Source organism: Tinamus guttatus, unplaced genomic scaffold, assembly GCF_059628265.1.
Source record: "Tinamus guttatus ecotype Peru unplaced genomic scaffold, ASM5962826v1 Tinamus_guttatus_pri_ptg000674l, whole genome shotgun sequence".
NCBI classification, from domain to species: domain Eukaryota; kingdom Metazoa; phylum Chordata; class Aves; order Tinamiformes; family Tinamidae; genus Tinamus; species Tinamus guttatus.
In genome coordinates, this window is record NW_028289208.1 from 734,179 (window position 1) to 756,406 (window position 22,228).

The following is a 22,228-nucleotide window of genomic DNA, read 5'->3' on the forward strand; positions in this document are numbered from 1 at the left end:
TCAGCCTATTAAGGTTTGAGGCTTGTTTTGATCCTGGAGTATCCACGTCCTTCCATGACTGTGCATGCTTGGGGAGCATCTTCACTGTTCAGAGAGGTGCCCTAGCACTGCCTGGCTCTTGCAGAAAGTCACTAAACCTAATTGAGACTGCAGGAATAATCTTGTTCCCTTTTTTGTTCTGGCAAAAATCATTTTCTTCATGTATCCTACTAAATTTATGGTGAAGCAGATTTGTGTGTGTGTGGCTAACATTGCAAATGATACGTTAATATTTTTTTTCCATTAAGCAGCAGAGAATGAGGTGAATTTATTAAGGAGCCTAGAGCTTCTACATAGAGTCCAAATGATGCAAATTGCTTCACTTGGTTGTAACCTTGCAAAGCCAAAGCCTTGCTGTGGTCTCGTGTACCCAGGACCTGCAGACACGGAACAGCTGGTGCAGCCGGCGCTCACACGAGCACAGAGAAGGGCCTTTCGCCACCTTTAGGTTTAGGGTTGGTTTTTTGTGTGTTTGTTTGTTTTTTGTTTTGTTTGTTTTCTTGTAATCAGCTGCACACCTGGAGAAAAGATGAGGAGAAACCTGCTGCTTTAAGGAGAAGCCACTCAAATTCACTCTTTTTCATTAAGCTCCTTTATGGCGATGCCACAACGTGGTTTCGTGCTTTACAAATTCCTTTATAAAAGAATTGGACTTTATAAGGAATTTGTAAAGACTTTCAACTCTCCAGGAACTGCCGTGTGGAATAGCACTGAAATCTGTAATGCCCGTTGCTGATCCATTGGATCCAGCCACCAACTAGCAGAATTTACCACAGTGTAAGATCTCTCTCCATGGGATTTTGTTACTCCTTGCAGTGTTGGGTCAGTAGATCTCCTTATCCCAGCTGCAGCATCTTGCACGTGTGCAGAATAGCGCTCAGTTCTGGCACCTCTTCCTATGAGGGCTGATGCGTGAGCTCAGCGTTCGAGCGGTTATAGAAGCTGGGGAGTTTTGGGGAGGTTTGGGGAGCTGAAGAGGCGGGAGGGCCTGGGTGCCGTTTCAGCACAGTGCTGTGGTGCAGAGCAGGCCCTGTCTGACCAGAGGATTTCCCTCCTTCGCCGGGAGGGACAGTGGTGTGCTCGGGGCTTTTCTGTTGCTGGGCTTGGGTTTCGTTTCCTTTGGTTAATTTTTTGGAGGAGATAGTGTTTGCCATTGCAGATGGCAGGCGAGCCTTCCTCCCCATCAGAGAGAAACCGCCCTGCAGCCTCGGCCTGGTACTGCAGCTAACACCCGGGAAAAGAATGAAAACATTTACAATAAAAATGGCCAATTAAGTAGCATGTGCCCTCCGTTCCTGCAATATTACCTCTGAGCTGGTTCCCCCAAGCTCCCGCGGGTGCTTGGAGCCCGCGGGCAGCTCGGCTGCCGGGAAGGCAGGACGCGCCGAACACACGAATGCTCGTGAGCAGCACCAGCTACGGGGACGAGGGCTCGCGGAGAAGGGCCGGGAGACGACGTAAGGGGAACTCGAGGCTTTTGTTTTATTAGCTGCACAGGGCAATGTGCTTCCTACAGTAAATGAGCTAATTAGAAGTCGGGTAGACGCAGTGGGAGGAGAGGGAAGAATGGAAAAAATGAGATTTTATTTTAGTATTGATTCTCAGATTGTCTACATAAAATGTTAGTATTCTAATTTAAACACTTGATTTGAAATTAACTTGGTAAAAGAGTGAGGGCTGCACTGTGTTGGATGTGGCCTGGGTGGGACAGTCCGTTCCTCAGGCTCGAGAGAGACCTGTGACGAGGATGGTAGGTGGAAGAAGTGCCCCGGAGCCGTGCGGGGCCCAGTCCCGGTGTTGGGGGTTGCAGGTGGTTTCTGCGCTTTGCCTGCGCGCGACACGCTGGGTGCTGCAGCCCCAGGTTCGGGGCGAAGCGTCGCGGCTCCTCTGCGCCCACCCGCCGCATCCCAGGGAACGGTCCCGCTGGGCCGGGCTGCGGATGAGGCTCGCTGGGATGCAGGGATCCTTCCTGCCACTGAGCGAGCGTGGGGATGCTGCAGCTCTCAGTTTTCCATAGCCACTTTGCTGGGGGAGAGGCATGCTTGTGTACTTCCTGATTCCCTGCTTATTCCAAAAATAGATCTATATTTTATATTGCTGCCCACTTAACTCAATTTGAACTTTTATTTTGCTTACATAGTAATGAAATCAGTTTACATAATAATTCTCTTGTTCCCCTGACAGTCCTTATTGCCTAGACATGCTGTTTTGTGTTACCTTACATGAACCATTAATTGGAGGCTGATGTTCTTGGCAGCAGTACAGTCACAAATGACAGTGTCGTACATCTGGGCTTCCTGCGCGAGTGGCTCGGCTCGAAGAAGGGAGCAGATCCTCCGAATCAAACCAGGCTTAGAAAATCCTTTTGCATACAGGTTACTGCTGCAATATACAGGAAAATAAGCAGCTCCTTGCAAAGTAATTCTTTCAAAATATCATGGGGAACCCAGGTGATAATGCTTTCTAGATTATTCTTTTCTGAGGCAAAGTTTGTATGCTGCTGAGGGCAAGAGGGTCCTCATCCGCAGCCAGGCCTCCAGGATACGACAATTATAGCAACGAACTGCTGCTCCAGCATGCAAATTTTTACTCTTCATTTCATCTAACTGCAAAACAGTGTGATGGTTATTGCTGGAGTGGAGGCATTAGTAGTTTAGCTGCAAACTATAGGGAAGTGGCCTCCTTGCAAAGCAGAGGACGTGGCCTTGGCACGTGCAGACGTGTGCGTGCGATGGGCACCGTCGTGTCCTCGCGCTCACCTCGCAGCTGGAGCCCTGCTAGCCCCGCTAAGGCAGCTCTGCAGCTGGCATCCGCTTCCAAACACAGTGTCACTGAGCGTCCCTCAAGACACTGTTTTGCAAGAAATGCAGCCACTCCCGTTTCTATAGGGACTTCTGTGTCCCCAAAGTCCAGAAGCTTGGAGGTGAAGCCAGTGTTGACACAACCTAGAGCCGAGTCAGGACTGAGGCAGTGTCAGAAACTGCTCGTTTCTAAATTGCTTCTAGAGAAGTTAAAATCCTGCTTTTGGGGGAGACAGGGTATTTGGGTGCCCCAGGGACCCTGCCCTTCATCACTGACCAGGCTTTCGAAAAAGGCTCCCAGAGGCGACTCCGTGGGTTTTTCCCCTTGCTCGCAAACATGCTCTTGGCATCTTGGACGAAGCCCTGGATCGGGCTGCGAGCAGCCCACGCAAAACCTCCGTGCGTTCCTTACGGCTGTACATGGGTGCGTGAGGCTGGATCCTCACACCTCGTGCGTTTCAAGCACGAGCCAGAAATGCACGTTCGGTGCCAGCGCGGCCCTCGCGGCCGCCTGCGTCGTTCCCCTCGCTCTGCGTTAGCCCTTGTCGCGTCTGACCGCCGGAGAGCCCAGCTCCCAAACAGCTCTGAGGAGAAGTGTGCTTAAAAGCCACACAGGGACTGTTTGTTGTAAAGCAGCCGATAGATACTTGGCACCACACCAAAAGGTCCAGACACTAATCTAATTGTTTACAGCTCATGGAGAGATTAATCCACAAGATTGGATGCCCTCATTTCCTTTATGCATTACAATGAATGTGGGAGATGCCAAACCTCATGGGGCAACAGCAAAAAGAAAAATTACTCCATTTCAGCACAGTTATTGTTTCAAGTGTAGAAATATATTGATTCCCTTTCATTTTTGATAAGAATATGACTGCAAAGTGCCTTGGTTAGTATCAGAGCATTCTTGTTTCCTGACTTTAGTAAGACAAAATTGTGCTCTCCAATTTTAGTGTAGTAGAAAAAATAATCTTGAAATCTTGTGGAAAAAACTCAGATCAAACGTATGAATAAAATATATCAAATATACAGTGCAAACTGTCAGAGAACAGCTGGTGAATCCCACCGGCCTGGTTTGCGAGAGCACCAGGAGCCGCAAACATCTCTGCAAAGTGTCCCAGCTGGTTAGCTCCAAAAACCCTGGCTGCAGCAGGATGTTGTGCACTGGGGCAGAATAAGCTCTCTGGGGATAGTAAAGAAACCAGGATACCCGGGGTAGAACAAAGCGAGCGCTGCGGACTGCGACTGCAAGTGAAGTGTGTTTGTCCTATCTGCAAGCACGTTCGGGAGCACATACTGCCGTGGGCTCGTGCACACTTTGGAGAGGGAATGATGTGGGAATTGAAGCACAGCTGAAGCGTTTCCTCCCCCTGGTACCAACCACGGTTCTGGGGTTTGTGAAAGGAGTCTCCCTCCCGTGGGCAAGGAAAATAACCATGACTTTGGCCCTAAGAGCCTCCCAGAGACCAGTGTTTTCGGGAAATGCTCCTGATCCTGCCAGCCTGCTGGCCTTTAACTCGCTGGCTGCACGGAAGGGTTTCCATGCACGCAGCGAAGCGCGTGTGCGCGCTCGCAGGCTGGCGGCCCCTGCTCTGTTTACTGGTCATCGTGTTTCGTTGATGAAATTATGCTACAGTTGCAAAGGATTTGCTAAAAGCTAATGGAATTAAGATATATTTATTCAGATGTTGCAATACCTGGCACATTTGGGGGAAGAAAATTAATATCCTGAACTAGTCTTTGCAATGTTTCTAATTCCTTGACTAAACATGTCCTCATATATCATTTTACTTTACCAGCTTTTGGGAAGAAGAGCATGTTTTGCTAGTTGGGACTTGTTTTGACTTATTTTTTAATAATATCAGTCAGCACCATGTTGCCTGAAAGTCTGAATCTGACAAAAGTTTACTTCTAAATGGGCTGCTTTTATGAGGTCATGTGTAGACTCATTGCTCCTGAATCAAGATCATAAATGTGTGATTTTAATAGCACGCAGTGAGAATAAACATTTGCATATCTGTGGAGAAGCTGTTCCCCACTGCATGGTTTGGCTGTTCAGACATCATGCAGAGGGTGCATTCGAAGACTTGCAGGTCCCTTAGAATATTAGACTGGGAACTTTGTAAGGAGGCTACAGAGTAAAAAAAAAAAGTTGTTTTTTTTTTTCCTTTAAAGAAATACTTTTTGCATGGTAAGCAGTGACAGTACTAAGTATCTCTAAATCTCTACAGTGCAAAACCAGTTTGGCAGTTGAGTTTAAAGCCAGTAATCGCGGTGTGTGAAAGCTGAATAAGAAGAATGGGACGGAGGTAACTACAGCAGAGCTGCGCTCGGGCGTTGCGGCCCGGGCACCCTGTGCAGCTGCGGAGGAGGGTGGATGCGGCCTGGGCATCGTGTGGAGCCGCTGGGCTGCGGAGGAGGGTGGATGCGGCCTGGGCTCCTGCGTCCTGCCCGGTGTCTCTCTTGCAGGGGGTGGAGCGCATCGAGGAGCCGGGGCTGCGCAGCCTGCGCACGGCCCGCACGCTGCAGGCCGGCATGGTGCTCACCGTCGAGCCGGGCATCTACTTCATCGAGACCCTCCTGGAGCAGGCGCTCGGCGACCCCGCGCAGGCCTGCTTCATCAACAGCGACGTCCTGCAGCGCTTCCGAGGCTTCGGCGGGGTGAGTAACCCTCGCCCGGGCGCTTTCTGCTGCCGTGTCCTTGCTGCCTGCTTGGGAAGGAGTATTTTAGAACTCGTAAGTGTTGCCCATAGGCTGTACCTGAAATAGCACCTTGGGCCCTTTGACCCTGCAGGCAGTATGAAGGGTTGGGTTGTTTTAAATGCAGTTTTAAACGTGGCTTATCTAATTAACAGAAGATATGTGTTTTTCCATTGATTGAAATATCTTCTGTCAACACCGTACTATTACCTGCCAGGTAGCTGTTTTGTCTGTGTGCAGAACGTGTGTTGTGAAATTGGAGCCTGAGACTGGTATTCCAGAGGTAGCTTCCTGGCAGCCGCTCGCCGAGCGGGGCGGGATGGCATGGGAGAAGAGCGGGAACGCCTGTTCTTGCTGGAGGCCTGCCCGGATGGCACGAAGGCCTCCCTGCTTTGCAAAGGCAGGGCCTGTGCTGCTTGTGAGGCCTCCGCTCCGGGCAGCTCCGGAGAGGAGCCGAGCGGCCGCTTCCATCGGCAGCCCGAGCGCCACCTCCGCGATCTCCGGAGAGCCCTTCCCCTTCAAAGCCACCGCCCGAGCCGAATGTCAGCAGCTTCCAGCAGGTTGGGGTTTTCCTGGCACTGGTATCCAGAGGGTGCCGTGAGGCTCTCCGGGCTTCGCGCACCAGGGAGATAGTGCAGCTGACTGGGATGCTCCATCCCTTACCTGGCTCCTCTGCTCAGGCCCAACACAGCGAGCCGTTACTGGCACCGGTGGTGATTTCCTGGGAAGAACAGTCACTCATTACGAATTCACTGCTACCACCAGCTAACTCACCAACTAACTAACCAGCGACGTGCAGGCCCCCGCGTGGCTGCCCGATCCACCAGCACAATCTTGTCGAGAGACCGGGGCCTTTGCCCTCTGCAAAGGGGTTTCGCTCAGCACCGAGGCTTGGGCATCAGGCACGTTTGTTCCAGAGGTTTCCAACAACGTCTAACTTTCCCCGGGGTTTTCGCTTAGCTTCCTGTAAGGATGACTTGCAAGCAGAGCTGGCCAACAACTTTGCTGAAAGGGGGAGCTGCCCAAAAAGGATTGAGCAAAAATCTGAATCTCAGATCCCCCTGTGAACAATACATTTTGCTTAGAAGAAAATAATAACACGTACACACTTAGAGCCAGATGTTGTCACTTGATCTTGTCCAGGAAAAGGCTTGAAGGAAAGTCTGAAACTCAAGCACATCTGAATTCTACCAAAAAAAAAAAAAAAAAGCTAAATTGCAATGTAACCAAAACATATTCGACCATCTTCATGGTTCCGACTTCATCCTGATTAAGTAATGTCATTTGTACTGTTCATAGTGCTTAGCTATCAGCCTTCTGGTTCATTTAAATTTATCTAGATTTAATGATTATTTATCTCAAGTATACATCAGAAAATTTCTTCTACGTGATTTTAAAGCCTCATAGACCAATATTTCCCCTGTCGCATATCGACAGTAGAGTGTTAGTATTGCTATCAGTTCTAGCTGAGGAACTCACTAATGTTGTGGCCAATCTTACCTCATTGGATTTAAATTTAAAAGAAAAATCTATCTTAAAAATGGAAATAAATACTCCTTTTCCCTCTGCAGAGCTCAGCACTAATTAAAGTGCTATTAATTTGTTTTAGTTGAGTTCATTTCAAAAATGAATTTAGCGTAACAAGGTAGCACCACTGGAGTTCTGAGTAAGACTGTCCACACAGTGGATTTCGGTGAATTCACTGATGAATTTCACAGAAACGTTTGTGCCAAAAAAAAGAGTGACCATAGCCGGGTACTGTAGCTTGTGCTGCTCCGTGCTAGCTGTACGGAGGTGGTGAAAGCTGCAAGGGAAAGAAAAATGAGCAAAAACACAAGGTTTCCTTCGCTGCTTCTCGCTTGCTGTTGCCGTTCAATACTATGTTAATAGTATCATACATTTTTTAAAACAATAGGACTCTCTCTGTTCAGGAACAAAGGATAAACCAGGTAAAAAGCAGAAAATATTTCCCCTTTGCATCTATGAAGGGATTGTCTCTACCTTTGGCTCACAGAGCCACACAGTTGTCTTCGTTCCTTTTGAATTTGGGATTAAGTTGAGCTCTGTTTTGAGGCCTTGTGGAGAATATGTGTTGTGGAGTGAAAGGGTTTACTCGGCAATAAAAATAATAATGCTCATCTGCTTTCTAACATTTAATTTTATACGCAGTATTAACACTACTCAAAGCATATTTTGGAAAAATGTTTACAGCAAAGCAGTTGTCATGATGAAATATATGGCTTTCTTTAAAGTTGTTGCAACAGGAGTGATAGTTGTAGGCAACTCCAAAACATCTCTTATTTCTTATAAGCCTCCCTTAGCCCTTTTCTCTCAAGTTGTCTAATGAACATAGGTTAAACTGAGAGCAGTTGTTTCCAGCCTGCATTTAGCTGGTAGCTCATGGCTGCTGTCTGAGCTTTGACGAAGGGATTGGGTTCTCGAGCTGCTGCTTCCAGCCGTATCAGTTTGTCTAATGCAATGCATGGCCTCACCCTACAAATCTCGGTCCTCTTTTATGAATGTTTATACGTGGACCTTTGAAATAACGTGTGCCGGACGCGAGGGCTTCCTGCTGAACGAGGAAGGGGAAGGCTGGCAGGCCGGGGTGGGAGCGTCCCCGCGCGGCGCGGGCGCCGTTGGCCTCTGCGCGCAGCGTCTCGGTGTTCCCGTCGGTCGGAGCGCAGGAACAGGCAGGTGTCGGTGCTTCCCCCCTCCTGCGAAGTCCTTCAGGCAGGTGGAAGCGCGTGGGCTGATTTATTGTGCGCGGTGGCACGTTGGGCCACATCCTGGCATCGTTGCCCTGGCGGGTCTTCTGCTTTCCCCAGCCACGCTCAAGAAATGACCAGCGGCTTCAAACAAGGAGACGTGTCCCCAGTGGTCCTTGCTAATCACATCTGGGATCTGTCACAGTGCTAATCTGGACCGCTTAATTGGCCAGCACTGTTTCCCGGCTCTTAAAAGCTTTTTACATATAAATCATATCCGAAAGAAATGAATGAGTGCTGCAGCCCCCTTCTCTTGGAAGATAACCCAGGAGGCCCTGGGGAGCATGACTGTATTCGTGAGCGAGGACAAAGTGCGAGGCTGTGTGTGAGGCTGACGGGAGCCGCGTGGTTAACCCCTGTGCTGCCCCGGGCCGGGCGCCGCGCTCGGCCCTTGTGCAATCCGCAATGTCCAGAGAGATCCCAGCGCTGCCCTGGATGAGAAACAGGCATCGTAGGACAGGGACGACCTGCCCGGCCACCTCACTGCTGCAGGAGGGCTTCGAGAAGTGCCACCGTGTGCAGGAAAAGAAAAGTGTCCCCAGGGGTTTTTGCAGAGAGCCCCCAAAGCAGCCGGAGGCCTCGCACCCCCCTTTGCTGTTGCTTTAAGCTGCGCCGGTTCCAGCCCCTTTGCGGAGCCCTGGAAGGAGCCGTGCGGAACAAAGCCGAGAACAGGGACAGCTCTGAGCGCCGGTTTCATAACAGCCGTCGCCTCCGGGGACAGCAGCCCTGCGGCAGCGAGCCCTGCCAGGCAGAGCCAGCATCTTTTGTCCATTTGGAGAGCGGACAAGGAAGACCAAAGGCCGGGCTCTCCTGGAGGTTTTCAGGTCCTCTGAAGAGTTGTCCTGTTAGGCAAGGTTGGGCTCCGTGCGAAGCCTGCTGAGCGTGCATCAGACGGGCAAAAGCTCTTCGCCCCCCTTGCAAACCTGTCTTCCTTGGCACTCGTGCTCTCGCTAGGCTGAGCAGCGCGTGCGCTAGGAGCAGCGAGTCTTTCCTCACGTTGCAGCGTAGCCCCCTCCAGGCAGGAGCATGGTCACATTCCCCAGAGGGGTCGGTGAGGCCCCATGGGAGTCCAGCGAGGCCGGCCTTGCCCGGCGCGCTCCTGGAGCCAGTCTGCTCGCAGGCTCGAGCCAGTCCCAAATCAACCTTTGCAGCCCCGTAACTTGTCAGTCCCATCTCACCTCGCCGTGTCTTCCTCCCCAGCTCCTTCCTTCGCTCTAGCTCCATTTTCCAACTCATTCCCAGTCCTCATTCCCACCTGTGGCCAGCTCCACTTTCTGTCCTTTCCACGGAGCCCTGTGCAGACAGCCCCCCTTCCCCGCGTGCTCTTCCCCTGGGTAACGTTCGTGCTTCCCCCACGACAGCTCTGCGGCCTGCGGTGCCACTCCGGGGCTGCTGTGGCCCTTCCCGTGCGGCCGAAGGGCCCCACGGGCTCCCACGTCGCTCCCGGCGGCTTCTCGGCAGGCCGGCTCTGTCCAGGCGCGCTCAGACCCGTGAAGCTCCTCACGGCACCGCAGCGGTGCTGAATCCTGGGCCTGTTACTCGTTCAGGTGGCCGAATTCAAAGCAAAGGCTCAACAAACCCACCCGGTGAAAGTGGCCGGAGTGCACAGACCCATCTGCCCTCCCACGGCCCCGCAGCGGGACACGCCGAGCACCAGGAGACCTGCAGCTTTCCAGTTCCCAGCTGTCCAAATCAAATGCGTGAACCCGGTGGAGTTTGTTTAATTCTGCTTTATAATACACTTCACTTGATACCAAGTAGAAGCAATAACCTGGCAAAGACATCATTAAACAGTTTAATAGGGACTGGATGACTCATTTTGTTTGAACAAATGGATTATTTTGCAATCAGACGTACAAATGTTAACCAGCTTTATTTTTAGCTGAAAATGTCAAGAGGTCAGAAACAATTAGATCAACTGTAAGGTGGGAGTCCCCAGAGTTTGTGTTCTCTTGGATTTACACCTTACTAAAATTGCTTTTATTGCAGCTTAGCGACTTACTAACATTTTTCTGATAAGATAACGAGAAATGACTATGTAGGCACATTTACTAGTAAGAAGAGATTAGAGTCAAACAGAAATGGAACATACTTTTCATTTTAACAGAACAAGAGCTGGAAAAACTGAGACGATAGGCTTTTCTCTTGCATGATTGAAAACATAGTGATTGTGTTTTAAAATGAATGTCTGATCTGCCTCGGACCTTCTCATCAGCTCAAAATTCTGCGTTTAGATTGTGCACTACAGGCTATTTCATGTCACAGCTCCTACTTTGGCAGTTAATCACATTTAGAGGAAAGAAACGTGATTTGTAAGCACAGAGCCTGCAGCCCAGCGACGGGCACCGCGGTCAGGCCTGTCCCTTGCGAGCTGTGCGCTGGTGACGCTGCTGGTGAATCCAGGGGAAAAGGTTTCCTTGGCAGCTCCCGCTGGCCAGGGCGGATCGGTAACCGCGTGTTCTCTGTGACAGGTCCGAATCGAGGATGACATTGCGGTGACGGCCACAGGAATGGAGCTGCTGACGTGCGTCCCACGTACCGTGGAAGAAATAGAGGCTTTCATGGCAGAAGGCCGGAGCGGTGCCAAGTCATTTGACTGACGGTCCAGCCAAAAGCAGTAAACGTTGGGATGGTGCTTACTGTCTCACGCTAATCAGTCATGGTTCTGATTTAACGTAGCAGCACATAAAGTGCATCTAATTCTGAATTATCAAGAGAAGCAGGTAGGCGATTAGCTGAAATGAATCATTCAGTAGAAATGAAGGCAGAAGGCTTTGGCGCTGGATATCCAGGTAACACAAATGTTGCTACTTGCGTTTACATTACCACGTGCCAGCTAAATAACCCTGCTGCGTTGTCAGCGGGGCTTATACTCCTCCCAAATCTCAGCTCATCTTTCTTCCATTAAAATCTAAATTTTGTTGATAAGGACTCTTTAAAATACCAAATGGATTATCTGAATGCTGTCAACAATTGTAGCAATCCAACAAGTCCTTCAGCAGAAATGTCACAGAAAAGAAAGTAAAAATCTCAGCTGTTCTCAGTGGCCATCATGACACACATCTTTCTCGTGGATCTTATTTCAGTGTTGATGGAGTAAGCACAATCAGATTTTTATTAAAATTTATCCTTGGCATCATTTGTGCTCTCAACTTCGTGTTCATTATGCTCTTACGCTCCCTATTCCTGCTTCTTTATCTGACCTTTCTACCAATTCGTGCTCTGGAAACTTTGACCCTTCATTAGTCACTGCTCTGGGTAGTGAGTGTGCTGATCCTTCACACACAGCCCACGGACTATTCGATTTGTGCATCTACATTTCCCTTAAAAATGTAGATTACTGTGATGTTCAGGAGAGTTGTAAAAATTGCAAGAAGAGAGCATTTTTGGTGCAGGGCTCAGGGTCCTTCAGCAGGATATGCTGTGCAGAATGAGAGAGTTCTTATTAATTGTCCAGTGTCAGCTGGTGCAGAATTAAATCACATAACTTTTATTTGGATACACAACAACTTTATTAATAATTATCACAAAATATTTTTTCTATTCATGCAAGAATCAAATTGCTCAGAGAAGCCTTTCTTTACTGTATTTACTGTAAAGTATTCATCAACCTGCAGGAGAGTAAATACATTTCTTGCATCATAAAATAGCCCTGGTTACTTTAATGACATCAAAATAATTTTGCCTACTTTATGAATGCATCACAACTGCGCTCAGTGGGACCAGAACGTGCTCTGTATGGTTCTTTATTTCTAAGTGACCTGCTGCCAAGCAGGAGACTTTGCGTAGCGCAGACTAAAGGAGTAACGTTGTGAAATAATCCAGGGAACTTAATTCCTCGTGTTTGATGTCACTTTACTAAAAAATGGATCTACTTTTTTTTTTTTCTTTTTTCTCCTCCCCTGCAATGGTGACCTGGCTGTTTTGCAAGAGGTAAGTGAGGGAGGTCCTGATTGAGAAGAGGAGGAAGGGATGCAGGGGAAGGGGTGAGGGGAGCAGGTTTTATCCATAACTCGGCTCATGCTCCCTGTTGTGGCGACTCATGAGCTGCAGCCCTGGTCCCCTTGCAGATACGGGAACACAGAAACCTCCTGGCGCTGCTCCGGGCTCGTCTCCCTCCTGAACCTGGAGATTTGTTCAGTGCAAGACGGCGCTGGCGGCCTCAGCCTCCTTCCCTCGGAACACCCTTGGGATCGTGCACCGCTTTGGCACTCCAAAACCTGCAGTTGCTTTGGCTTAATAGTGTTACTATTTTGAAGCAACACCTCACAGAATAATAAAAAAAAAAAAAAAAAGGAGTTTTGGAATTGTTTCAGTTGAGCTATAATCCAAGTCTAGTTAATGGGCCTTTCCCCGCCTGTGATTAATCTTGGCAAATATTGGTCTCCACTGCTGCAAAACAGGTCGAGCAATCTGGCAGTGGCAGGAGGCAGAACTGGTTCTGCTTCGACATGTACCAGCGAACCCAACCTGCGAGGAGCTCTGGAGGGAAAACGCGCGCGGGTAACGAGCCGCTTGCCTGAGAAGGGATGTGTTGCAGCCTGGGATGCTACCCTGTCTCCAATTTCTCCTTCATATCCAGGCCAGTGACTATGAAATTTATCCTTCCTTCTAGAGCTCTGTTCTATAATTATGATAATTTTTTATCCACTTAAAGCAAAAAATGAATTAGAATATTTTTTTCTAAATTAGCATCTGTAGGGTAGGCAGGAGGAAAGCGTGTCTTTAAAAAAAAGCAAAATGATATTTAATGCACTTAAAATGTATTAGTCTATGTGTGGGGAGACAGGTTATGACAGACTTTTTTTGGCTTCAGTAGGTGTTTTTAGGCTGTTAGGTAGCATGTTTTCCCAAATGCCTCGTCTCCCTCCTGCAAACACACTCAAATAGCGTTGCACCAAAATAACAGAAAGAGAGCATTGTGCTGAGCAAGGCTGTGTGTTTAAAAAGGCCCAAATCACTCCTGAAGCGATATATTTAAATAGTGCCAGCTCCTTGGGGCCGGATGCTGTCCGGATCCATCTGCTCCGCGGATTGCGCTGCTGCAGCTAGGGGGTATCATAACGTGGCAGAGCCTCCTAGCGCTCGCGGACGTTATAGTGCAGACGGTTTGTGTTTTGGGAGGGAGGAGAAGGGGAATGGGGTGCCCGGTGAAACGCCCCATGCGGTTTACCCCTCATCCTTATGTAGGTGCCTTGCTCCATCCTTGGCTTAGGAAGAAGCTGCTGCTTTGAGACGTTCTGCAGGCAGCCAGGAGGAAGAACGTCCCCCCGCGAGTCTGCCCAGGGGCTGCAGAGCGATAGACTCGTGCCTGTTTGGCAACCTGTCTCCCGCCCAGGGGAGAGCTCCCATCGCTTCTTGTAGTCTTGGAGCAGCACGTAGTAACGTGCGGCGCTCGGCGCACTGCTAAGGCAGAAGAGGCACTGTGCAAACCAGTGACTTCTCATCATGCAGAGAGACTTTTTAGTGGGGGGGAATTGGAATCGATACTGTCAGGAGTAACAAGGGGGAAACTCAGCCTGCCTGGAGCATCAGGAGTTCCTGTGTTTCCATCAGAAAGACTTCTGTTCCCTTCTCATGGAGGTACGAGAAATCATTGCTCTAGAGATCGCTCATTTCGCTAAAATGAGGAGAGAGGCTCGGAGCCTCGGTCCTGCTTATCAGGAGCTCATCCAACATTAACCTACCACATCAGCTCCGGAGATCAGAGCTGTAGAGTCCCGATTCACAGAGGAAATGAGCAGGGATGAGCCAAGCTCCTGCCTTTCTCACCAATGTTGGTGCACAGAGAACAAATGAGAGGTTTTCAGATCATCTTTTCTCTGTGGCTTTTTTATTTCTTTAGTCATAACCTTTTTGGTGCAATATCCTTTCAGGAAAGGTAGATGCAGCTCTTAAATTACTTTTTGTGTATGTGTGTGTGTGCAAAATCAGGACTTCAGCCCAAGCTGTAATAAGCGTCTGACTTTCTTTCCACTGAGGAAAAACTCTGAGGGGAGGACAGGAATGGACACCATCCATCTCTGACTTCTCAAAGGAGTTGTGTGTCTGGGGTAGATACTTCTGTCTTTGAGGGAAAGGAAAAAGGAGTAGGAAAAATAAGACCAACATTTTAGAGGCAAAATGTTTTTATTAGCTTCTGTTATTAGCTACTTAAGCTGCAGCTAAAACCCAAAAACACATCTTTGTAAGAAGACCAGAATCAAAAACACGCCGTAAGAGTCTTCCATGTGTAATTACCTTTGAATTAAAAATATAAAGTCAAAATGAACTTTTGGAGGCTTTATTTTCTAACAGCATCTTCACAGAGCTATTATCCAAGTTCTCTTCCTAAGTATAGATACAATGCAACAAGCATCCTACAAAATAATCTACGGAAAAAGGCAGTGTGGGAGGGAAATTAAGACAGTGTAATAGTCTACTAGGCAGACACACAGGTTAAATGAAACACAACCATACCATCAATGAAATATTTAAAAATGAAAATAAATTAAGGTTACATCAAACTTCCTGCTTTACTTTTATTGTTTAAATCCTCAGTGTAGTACATACCACTGCATTATGGATCATGGTAAAGACTTATCACTAGCATTTAAAAATTGCTATAGAAAACGTTCTATGAAAATAAGACAAGACTGAAGATACTCCTTCACACAACTCTATGATGGCTATAGAAGTTCTGCTGAATTCAGTTATTCAGACCAGGGCCACTTATTTTTAAAATCGCTTTGGATTTCTGTAAGATTTTCTTTACAAATCTGCACAGCCATGAAAATGGCACGAGTGCCAGTGAGCAGTGATCCAGCTATTCTGATGGAGCAGACGCCGTGTTCCCCCTCTCACGGCTTCGCCAAGCTGCACGTCCTCCCCAAGACCGCACCTTAGCAAGAATGCAGTTTTGCAGAGCACACTTTTTGGTAGAATTTTGACATTTCCTGAAAACCAAAATCATGTTGTCTTAAGGCCCCAGAGTCACTACGGGAACAATGTATGAACATAGGCTTGAAAGGCTTTATCAGTGTGCTATTTTACCCTTTATACACGACACCTCAGACTGATCTGCAGCTGGGAGGCCACCTGCCTCTATACATCATCATAGTATATTGCTATTTTCCTGGAAAACGTCCATAAGCATCCCAGGTCACTAGTGCTATACCCTCCCCATTAACTACAACTGGGTAAGAAGGACCTAAATAGTGCTTTACAGGGCTTGCTCTACAGGTTTAAAGTAATCCACCAAACAAGAAAGCAAACTCTATGTAATGGGAAAAAAAAAAGCTTAAATACATTAGAAGTACTTAAAATAACATTTCATCCAATTATCACTGATACTACAGTGAGCCATCCTGCTGGATTCCTCTCATTATGCAAAATATAAGAAGATAAGTGAACATTTCTGTGGAAGTGCTATTGCTCTAATATTAAGCTCCTTGTTGACTGTGAATTTATATTATCTGCATTTATTAGCCAAACCTTATAGAGAAGAAAAATATTTAACACTTTAAAACAAGTACTCTAAAATTATGCTTTAGTTGTATCAAATCTTCAGTGTTAAACCTAAAAAGAGAATCTCCACAAAATAATGGTCAAAAGAACAGTTTCTGCTCGGTCACTGCATGGGCAGCACAGACAGGCTGTACCTCTGGAGTTCGTTTCATGACCGTGTCTACTGTGCGTTGCTCTCTGGATTTGTCGTGGTGGTTTCAGTGCCAACAGGTTGCACATTGTCTGCAAGATTGTGCGCGTGCTCCAGGAACAAGTCTTTCAGTACACTCAGCTCCTTGGTCAGGAGCTTAATTTTTGCCTCTAATCGTTCATTTTCTTCCTTGAGCTGGTTGACCCTCTGCAGCGTGTCTTGGGCTTTTTGCTTGCTCTTTAACCGGCTCTTTTTCACTGCCATGTTGTTGCGCTCTCTGCGCTGGCGATACTCATCGCTGTTCCTATCCACAAAGGAATTCTTCTTCCCCTGCTTGCTCGGAGGCACAGCTTTGCCTCCGCCGCCGGGACTCACAGGCACCAGCTGGGGAACCTGCTGCAAACCACTGGTGTGTGCTTGGCTGTGAATCACGCTGACTCCGTTCGCATCTGTCGCCGTGTTCTGCTGGGATGTCTTGCTCATTTGGACAGGCTCTTCTTTAACACAACACAATTTAGTAGGACACTGAAAATCTTCAAGTTTCTAGAATGTGTTTCCAACAGGTCTTCACATGGATTAAGGACAAGTTGAACCTAGCAAAGAAAAAAATATACTGTTAGAGGTGCTGGATTCAGCTGCAATCTGGTACATCACAGGCTTCAGCACAAGCTACTGATGGTACAGCTGGCAGTAACACATTTCTGCTAGGCTGAAAATAGAGAAGTTGCCAGTTTCTGGGAGATTTCAGAAGTCTTCCAAATATATTTGGATTGGAAGGGACTGTTACTGGGTCATCTAGTCAAGCTGTCTGCATTGTTCACTGGATTTACTCAGTTATTCCAAAGCCATCCCTGATGGATGGGTGTCTAGCCTAGCCTTGAAAATCTCCAGTTTCACAACCTCTGTCTTGGCAACAGGTTTCACTGTCTAACTTTTCCTCCAGTTATATAATTTTCTTAATTTCTAGACTGAGTTTTGCCTTCTACAGCTTAAACCTATTAACAGCCTGACTCTTGACCAACAGGAATACTCGATCCTTGTCCTCTTCAGACTATCTGTCTGTGTGTATGCACAGACAAATTCCTCTTTGGTGTCTCTGAAGAATGTGCTCCAACCATCCACCTTTCCTCCTACCTCCTACAGCATCTTCCAGTGCTTTTACCAACTGTCTTCTAAAATTGTTTCACCAGGTTTGGGGTTTTTGAAAATTACGTCCAGATTCATGGCAGTGCTTTAAGTACTAGTACTGAGTGGAAAAACTATTTCATCAAAGCTAATGAACAAGAATTGCACAAAAATATTTTCCATGTTAAATTTCAAAGTGATTTAATATGTATTCTTTCTGAGCTTACATATTTAATATCAAAACACAAGCAGAATAAAGGTTGATATTAGTGCTGCTGCGTGTGTGCCCTGAAGCCCATGCCAGAGTGACACTAAAGGAAGCCCTTCAACCACAAGTGAGTCAAAGGTTGGGAAAGAAGAGAGAACAGCCAAGAAGGTTCTCCTGAGCTCCCAAGTGCCTACATACAGCTCCAGTGAAAAGGACGCACAGAGAGGATGAGCGAGGACTCATTGTTGGTGGTGGGCAATGCCAATGGCCCAGGATGAGAGGGGTCCAGCCTGCAGCTCGCAGGTTACATCAGGAACACCCCACGGATCATCCCAGTCCCGTGCCTACCTAATGAATCGGTATGGAGAGATGTGCTAACAAGCTGCTGTGTGGCACCAGCTATTTCACACTCGAGTTCAAGCTGTTTGCTGTCCTTGTTTGTTGTTCTCAGCAGCTTGAGTTGCCACTTTATCTTCTGCCAATGTTATCTATCATTAAAGAGGTTAAAGTTTTGCTGTGTGGGTCAATTACATTTTTTTTTTCATAAACGGAACGAGCCAGAACAAGATGCAGCTGCAGAGTGCAGTAAAATTCACAGAAACGCCTAACAGTTTGTGCTGAGTGTTATTCAAAATTCTGTCAATGAAGAGTCTTTCTACTTCAGTCAAGTGAGGAAGACCCGAATTCACCCACCCACCTCCTAACAAGCCCGCATCTCTTAGGGGTAACACTGCAGGGCAGAAAGAGCTCATTGAGACATCTATATGGCTAAGTCTATACGTGTACTTGCTTAACCCTGGCATTTAACACTTTCCTAATTTCAGCTCTTGAAGAAACTTTTGCAAACCACACATATATCTCGCCTTCTGAGGAAGCAATGCAGATCATACTGCTGACACGGCATCCGTGTGCACAAATAACTGCATCCGCAGGACCGGCCACGGTAGCTGCACGTGTGATGGCGTGGACATTTTTAAAGTCCAGATGCAACTATTTGCTCTTCTGGCTTTGTCTGCTACCTTTCTAAATACGGCATTTCTCTAGCCCTCAAATAGCATATGGCTGTGTTAGATCATCTCTGGCTATGACAACCAAACCTTTTTCACTAATTTCTGGGATGTTTTCAAAGTTGGACAGGACACTTTCCTATCCCCTCTATTTCAACAAATTACACTCTTTGTTAACTTCACCTGGACAGCTCAGTTAAGTAACACACGTGAAAAATACCATTTTCACTAACTGCTGTTTTGTGCTTCATGAGATACTACAGAGGAAAGGGTGGGTTTTGCGCCTGAAGGCACCTCACCCGAAGTTTAACAAGTTTCTTCACATCACCAGGTTCCACATGTTACTTCTCTCTGTGCTAGCAAAACTATTTAATATTGCTTTAAAAAATGTGTAAGATCTCTATCAAATTCCCCTGTAATTCAAAGGAAAAGGATTTGTTCCATTAAGTCAAATTTTAATGGACGACTTGAAATGAGTTCTTAGTTGGGCAGTGCATGGATCTTGGCAAAGACGATGAACCAGGGTGTCTCGCCTCTCCGGTAAGTGGCTCTGGCCACGAAGGACAGGCTATTCTGGAATGGATTTTCCTCACCTCTCCCTACTGCAGCAGATCCATTCTGTATTTAATAAATGTTCCCTTGGGCAGGCAGGTTCCTATCTAGCCTGAGATACCTGGGTGCTAGTCCTATTCCAACTAGCATTTATACAAAGCAAGTAGAACCAACTTTGCTGCATCCCAAATAACCCAAGAGCAGTAATAACACATGCTGGAAAGTACTTATTCCTCCTAGTTATTTGGAGTCTGGACCTATATTGCCAAATTTCAGCTACACAACAGAACGAGACGGAAGGAGATCCTTGATAACAACAGGTAACCTAGGGCACACAGGGAATGTTGCCAGGAGGCTTAAGGGCTGCAGCTAGGAGACGTACGGAGGGGGATCTGAGCTGGTAATTGGGGAAGAGCACGAGGAGGCAGCTGGGTCTCGCAGCGCTCGCTTCTCGGGTGTCCGGCCACGGCGCCGCAGCCGCTCGCTCCCCTCCACAAACAGGTTTGTTTGCTGCGAAGGGGCAACAGCCCCAGCGTAGCAGGAGGCAGCTCCTTGGAGAGGCTGCTCCAGTTTCCTAGCATCTTGTTCCCATAAAGCAGCTCATTAGCTTGAGCTCAGTGGCAGCCCCAGGCTGGTTCCACCCAGCACATGTTAGCATTTCCAGTGGCCAGTTAAAACTGCCTTCTTCTCTCCTTGGGCCACCAATTGGCCACCCAGGGCACCAACTGGCCACCCACTACAGCATAAAGCTGCTTGCTCAGAGGTGTTCTCTCAGGAGAGGGAAGTTTCTTGGTCTGAAAGCACTCGCCAGGGACCACAGGGATGTCCAGGCAAATCAAGAGCTTTATTATCTTTGTTCTTCCAAAAGGAAAAAAAAAATCCAAGCTTTTGTGGGTTTTTTGGGGGGGTCAGGGGGGAAGGTGGGAAGATGTTAATTGAACCAATATTTTACTTAGCTGCAGAAAAAGTATGAAGTGCCTCTGTGTGCTTCTCCTTCTGAGATGTGCTTGTTGACTGCGATTGCTAGTGACTTTACTGCACAGAGTCAATCAGCTGTCTTGTCTATCCGGTGCAAAACTGGTCCAAATCTGGACAGTGAGATGTGGCCTCTTTGACTTCAGGGGAATTTAAATTCAGATGCTCCCGTGCAGGGAAGAGGAGCACAACCCCCCAGCCTGTGTGCTGAGCTCTGCACGGCCCTGCAGCCCCTCGGCTCCGGGAGGGACAGGGCAGCGGTGACAGCTCGTGTCCGGGAGCCTGCGGGGCATTTCTTTTGAAGAGGAACCCTAAATCTACTATCTGTTGCCGTGAAGGGCAGCATTAGCTTCCCACATTTCTTTCAGAACCTTCCCTTTTTCCACGTCCGTGAGTAAAGTACCCCAACACGCTCAAGAACGTACTCCAAACACCTGGTAAACGTCCTTCCAGCGGCCGCCTGGCTGTCGTGATGATGCAAGACCCGCAAGCCGCCTCGGCCGCCACGCGGCGACCGCGGAGGTGCGGATGCGGCTCTGGCTGACGAAACGCAGCGCGCTCGGCTATTTTTACACATGAGCTAATTCCCGCCGCTCGGCCCTTGCTCCCAACGCACCTCCCGGGGCAGCGGCGCGTTGCACGGGGCGGGCGCGGGGCAGCGCCGCGACCGCCGCCTCAGGAGCGGCCGCGCCCGGGCAGCCCCGCCGGCCTCGCGCCGCCGCCTCAGCGCCGGCCCCGCCCCCCGGCCCCGCCCCGCCCCGCCCCGCGCGCGCCGCCGCCGCCGCCGGGGGGAGGGGAGGGAGGGCGGCGCGCGCGCCCGCGCCCGCTCGGCCCTTGCATCATGCGCGGCCGCCGCTCCGCTCCGCGGCCCGGCCCGGCCCGCGCGGCGCCCCCCGCCGCGGCGCCGCCGCGCTGCGCGCCCCGCGCTTACCTGGCCCGGCGGCAGCTCCGGCGGCGGCCGCGGCGGCGGCGGCGGGCGGGGAGGGGGCGCGGGCCGGGCCCGAGTCTCTTTCTTTAAAGTGTTGAGTGCGGGCGAGCGCCGATTGCGAAACCCCCGGCGCGCTGCGCCCGCCCCCCGCCGCGCGCCCGCCAATGGCCGCCCAGGCGCCCGCCGCGGGGTGACGCAACCGCCGCCCGCATTGGCCGCGCCCGCGGCCAATCAGGCGCCCGTCAACACTCTTAAAGGGAGAGGCGGCGTTTTCCGTGGGGAGGCCGCGCGGCTGCGACGGGGGCGGGAGCGAGCGCCAGGGCCGGGCCGGGCCGGGCCGGGCCGGGCCGGGCCGGGCTTCCCTTCTTCCCGCCCCTCCACGCAGGGCGGGGGATGGGACACTGGGAGGTCCTGGAGTCACCAACTCCTTATGGCCGGGGGCTGAGGCAGCAGGGCAGATCCCCAGATTTCGTAGCTTCTTAACGACCTTTCTTGGACAAGAGGCTCACGTACGCGCACGGAACGGGGGCTGCAGCTGTGGGGATGAGCTGCAGCGGGACCTGGCAGTTCAGTGTCCCCCCTAGGCCCTGTCACCGCTTCCTGCGGTCTCCTTGGTGTTTGCTTGATGCTCGTTCCTTCTAGAGAAGGTTTTTTGGCCTTAAGGTGTCCCAGGTGGTTTGGTTTCGTGTCTCCCAAGTTACGCTTGAGCATGTGCTCTATAAAAATACGTGTCGTGTCTCCTAAGTTTTACCTGCATTAAATGTGCCGGTAGCTCCTCTCGTGCGCCCGGGTGTGCGCGTTTGCAGGCAGGGCTGGAAGTGGCTGAGCTCGGGGTCACGGAGGCTGGAGCGGGTTCAGGAGCGCAGGCGGCCCAAGGAGCAGTGTGGAACAACAGCCTGAGCTGAAGCACGGGGTGAAACGTGTCTGCTGTGCCCCTTGGCACCGGGACCCGCCTGTGCGGACGAGCGAGAAGGGTCGGGCTTGTAAACGCTGCTGCGCAGCTCAGGAAGGGAGATGTGATTATTTGTTCACGATTTTTATATCTATCTGATGTTGTGTTGGCTTTTTGCTGTTGTTTCTGTAAGGCCCAATGGAAGCTTTGTTTGCAGAAGAATTGGGGGGGTTAGTCTGGGCGAACAGTTTTATTCAGCTCACTGCTATAAAAATACTGCTTCATTGTCAGTCATCAAGTATTTGTTTAAAATCTATTATTATTGTCAGCTGAAACTGTTACATTTTCTCTGATGCTGACTCATCCATCTATAACTAGAGCAAAAATTCCAGGTAAGCATTAAACATTATCCTCTATTTATAATAGTTAAGTAAGTGTGTGCTCTTAGAGTGCTTTCCTGGGATTGTAGAGCACTTTATGACCATTCATTAATCCTCATCAAAGAAAGATGAGGAAAATACAGTGTAGATCTACTCCTTCTCGTAGAGTCTGATACTTAAACATTAAAGCCCATACATAATTCCATGCACTGAAGTAGCG

The 22,228-nt window shown here is 49.1% G+C and overlaps 2 protein-coding genes across 2 annotated transcripts in view; one reads left to right on the forward strand and one right to left on the reverse strand.

Annotated features, from left to right (window-relative positions):
* The window catches only part of PEPD (peptidase D), a 106,691-nt gene extending 95,607 nt beyond the window's left edge, over nt 1–11,084 (forward strand). Inside the window, exons 14-15 of the mRNA XM_088536528.1 lie at nt 5,310–5,501; nt 10,777–11,084. Of these exons, the coding sequence (XP_088392654.1) occupies nt 5,310–5,501; nt 10,777–10,905 (321 nt within the window). The 3' untranslated portion in view covers nt 10,906–11,084. The remainder of the gene's footprint in view (nt 1–5,309; nt 5,502–10,776) is intronic.
* Nucleotides 11,085–15,611: 4,527 nt separating this feature from the next.
* Nucleotides 15,612–20,769, reverse strand: CEBPG (CCAAT enhancer binding protein gamma). Its single transcript, XM_088536471.1, has 2 exons — nt 20,740–20,769; nt 15,612–16,534 (listed from the first exon to the last, which is right to left on the reverse strand). The coding sequence occupies exon 2, from the start codon at nt 16,422–16,424 to the stop codon at nt 15,972–15,974; it is 453 nt and encodes a 150-aa protein (XP_088392597.1). The 5' UTR covers nt 16,425–16,534; nt 20,740–20,769; the 3' UTR covers nt 15,612–15,971.
* Nucleotides 20,770–22,228: the final 1,459 nt, after the last annotated feature.